Raw genomic sequence first — 3,573 nt, 5'->3', positions numbered from 1 at the left:
GTACTCTGCTGGCTGCTGGCCCACGCCCCCATGCCCTGCCTACCCTTTTCTCAGGGGGCAGCTTGGACGCACTTGGGCCTCCAGACACGGGCAGGCGAAATTCAACCTGCGCGTGCCTTCGGAACGCCAAGGGAATCTCCATCAGTTGCTCGCACTTGCATTACCTACTGTATTACTACTTCAGGGTGTGTTTAGTTGGTAAAAAAGTTTGAGTTTTGATACTGTACTATATTTTGTTATTACTTAATAAATAATGTCCAATCATAAATTAATTAGATTTAAAAGATTTATTTCGTGGTAATCAGTTAGACTGTATAATTAGTTATTTTTAATTATATTTAATGTTCCATGCATATGTGCGAAGATTTGATGTGACAGATACTGTAGGAAAATTTTTAGGAACTAAACAGGGCCAGTAATATTTGTTTCAACTGATGGCTGCCGAGGACAATGACAGCATCTGCTCGGTTCTAACCTTATTAGTTAAGTACTAGTAGTTGTCAGCCTGATGCTGCTGCTGCTGATCGGAACTGACAAGGAATCTCAGCACACTCGAAGGCACCATGTGTGGAATTGGCTTTCGGAGAGCGACACATGCCTGCATAATTACGCCCGTACCAGGATTAAGGAGTGTGTCCCCTCCCATAAAGATACAGCTCGAACGGCCGAATGCGATAGTCAGCACCAGGCCACCAAACTGATGCAACTTGGGCCGTGTTTGGTTAAAAACAATGAAATTACGGTAGCACCTTTGACCACTAATTTAGAGTATCAAATGAAGTCTAATTACAAAACCACCTCCACAACCCCCCGTGTAAATCGCGAGACGAATCTAATGAGGCCTTTGACCGCGCGACTAGAGGATGGTTACTGTAGTATCACGGTAGCAAATCATCAATTAATTACCGTCATTAGATTCGTCTCGAAAAATTACACTCATCCCTAAAAAAGTTTTACAAATAAACTTCATTTAGTACTCCATGCATGCGAGATTCTCTTCTCGAGAAACGTGCGTGAAAAAAACCAAACACGGCCCAGTCACTCAATGCTCACCTGGAATTCACCTAGGCCCTGTTTGGTTGTAAATTTTTTGAAAAAGTATCTTTCTACATTTGAAGTACTAAACATAGACTAATTACAAAAATAATTATAGAACTCGTCTGTAAATCGCGAGACGAATCTAATGAGCCTAATTAATCCGGCATTAGAGTTTATTTACTGTAACATTACTGTAGCAATTTAGCATCTAATTACAGCCTAATTAGGTTCATTAGATTCGTCTCGCATTTACAGACAGCAGTCGCAATGCGTTTTTTATTTCGTCTAGATTTAAGTCTCCATGCAGGTGCCGGAAATTTTTTTTGGAATTTTGGTTTTTGCATCTAAACACGGGCCTACTACATTCTTAGCCCGATCGTTACTGTTATTCTATCTTACTCCACCGTTCATGAAAGTTTTCGTTTAGTACTTCATACATGCATTTGTCTTTTTTAAAAAAAAAATTTGACGATGTAAACCAGACACGGCCCGAAATTCTCTTGCCGGCCCTGCCTGTCCTCCCTGCTCACACTCTGTCAGAATCTGCAGCTTGTCTTCCATTTCCAGTTCCTCATCAAACACGACGCTGCAGTCCAGCCGAGCAGAGCCAGGCCGGGAACAAGACAAGGCCGAGAAGCTCTCGCTCTTCTCCTCTCCCTTCTCCCCTGTCTGCTGCTCAGGTTGGTGGGTTCTGCTCACCAGTCTCCCTCACAGCATACAAAGCCCGAACCCCTCCATCCTCCCTGCACTCGGAGACCACTGGCCACTGGGAACACACTCCCCTTCACAGCAAGAAACCATGAGGACCATCATGGCGAGGAGCCCCCACGAGTCCTCCTTCTCCTTCTCCCGGAGGAACTTCAAGTGGCCGGTCCTTGGCAAGAGCAGCAGCCACGGCGCCACGGCCGGCGTGGAGGACGGCTCGGGCAAGGGCTCGGAGGCCGACGACGAGGACGAGGCGGCCATGGCATTCTCCTCCAGCTGCCCGTCGTTCCACTCGGAGGACTTCGTGTCCCCGCCGCCCAAGCCGCCGCAGCCGCCACCGAAGCAGCGCGGCAAGAAGGGCCGCACCGCTGTCTCCCGGCTGCGCACAGCGCTGGCCGCGGCCATCGCCGGCCGACGCCGGCAGGTCGGCCTCGGCGCGCGGCTCACGGGCACGCTCTACGGCCACCGCCGCGGCCACGTCCACCTCGCGTTCCAGGTGGACCCGCGCGCGTGCCCCGCGCTCCTGCTCGAGCTCGCCGCGCCCACGGCGTCGCTGGTGCGCGAGATGGCGTCGGGCCTCGTCCGCATCGCGCTCGAGTGCGACCGCGCCAAGGCCGCCGCCTGCGCGTTCCCGAGCGCCGCCGCGGCCGCGACCCGCGGCGGCGGCGGCGGCGGCAGGAAGCTGGTGGAGGAGAAGGTGTGGCGCGCCTACTGCAACGGCAAGGGCTGCGGTTACGCGGTGCGCCGCGAGTGCGGCGCCGCGGACTGGCGGGTGCTGCGCGCGCTGGAGGCCGTGTCCATGGGCGCGGGCGTCATACCGGCGGCGTGCGGCTGCGGCGAGGGGGACGTCATGTACCTGCGCGCGCGCTTCGAGCACGTCGTGGGCTCCCGCGACTCGGAGGCGTTCTACATGATGAACCCGGACAGCAGCACCGGCGGCAATGGCGGCCCGGAGCTCAGCATCTACCTCCTCCGAGTTTGATGCCACGTTCAGCTACGCTGCGCCAGCCACCGTGATCTCGCATCGCATGCTTCAAGCTGCTGCCTTCTGCTTGTGCTATCTTTCATGTTTACGGTGTGGTTGTTGTGAAAAAATGATGTCCGTTTAGACTTTGGACCGATGGAACGGAGTGCAAACTTTCTTTCTAGGGGCTTTTTGGGGGTGGTTTGACGATGGTACTTGCCTTCTTGGTCACTACTACTAGCTAACCTCAAGTCCTCAACTCTCTTGTAAAACCATAGTGAGAGTGTGAGCGTGCAAGTGTTGAGGTGAGGGTGAGGGTGGGGGTGGGGGTGGCTTGACGATGGTACTTGCCTTCTTGGCCACTACTAGCTAACCTCAAGTCCTCAACTCTCTTGTAAAACCATAGTGTGAGAGTGGGAGAGTGCAAGTGTTGAGGTGAGGGTGTTGTAAGGCGTCTTTTGGTTTTTTAAGTTGCTGTAATATCGAATGTTCAGATGTCAATTCGAATGTTCAGACGCCAACTTAATATTAAAAATTAATTGCATAAGTTGCAATTAGGGATCTAAACGAATTTATTAAATATAATTAATGCATGATTCGTAGATGATTATTATAGCAATTAGTGATCAAATTATAAACTAATTAGACTTAATAGATTCGTACTGGAGTAAGTACTGTGTTCTCCCTTGTTTTACTAACGAGCGCATGTCACTTATTTATTGACGTGAGTGGAGAACTCACAACTGAAAAAGGGTGAAATAAACTCGTATAAACCAACTGGTTACGCAAAAGTGCATAAACCCAACCCGCACTATTTAATGGTCACAAATACTATATAAAAACGTCTAAACAAATCTAAAGCTCCA

At 50.5% G+C, this 3,573-nt stretch overlaps 1 protein-coding gene across 1 annotated transcript; it reads left to right on the top strand.

The window, feature by feature from the left end:
• Nucleotides 1-1,602: 1,602 nt before the first annotated feature.
• On the top strand, nucleotides 1,603-3,208 carry LOC120709961 (protein MIZU-KUSSEI 1-like). Its single transcript, XM_039995584.1, has one exon. The coding sequence runs from the start codon at nucleotides 1,838-1,840 to the stop codon at nucleotides 2,723-2,725; it is 888 nt and encodes a 295-aa protein (XP_039851518.1). The 5' UTR covers nucleotides 1,603-1,837; the 3' UTR covers nucleotides 2,726-3,208.
• Nucleotides 3,209-3,573: the final 365 nt, after the last annotated feature.

The sequence above is a fragment of the Panicum virgatum genome, chromosome 5K (assembly GCF_016808335.1).
Source record: "Panicum virgatum strain AP13 chromosome 5K, P.virgatum_v5, whole genome shotgun sequence".
NCBI classification, from domain to species: domain Eukaryota; kingdom Viridiplantae; phylum Streptophyta; class Magnoliopsida; order Poales; family Poaceae; genus Panicum; species Panicum virgatum.
The sequence above is the reverse complement of the archived record's forward strand: the minus strand, read 5'-3'. Positions and strand labels throughout refer to the sequence as shown.

Bases quoted from the DNA above. Each gene is read 5' to 3' on its own strand.
- LOC120709961 (XM_039995584.1), top strand. From the start codon at position 1,838: ATGAGGACCATCATGGCGAGGAGCCCCCACGAGTCCTCCTTCTCCTTC.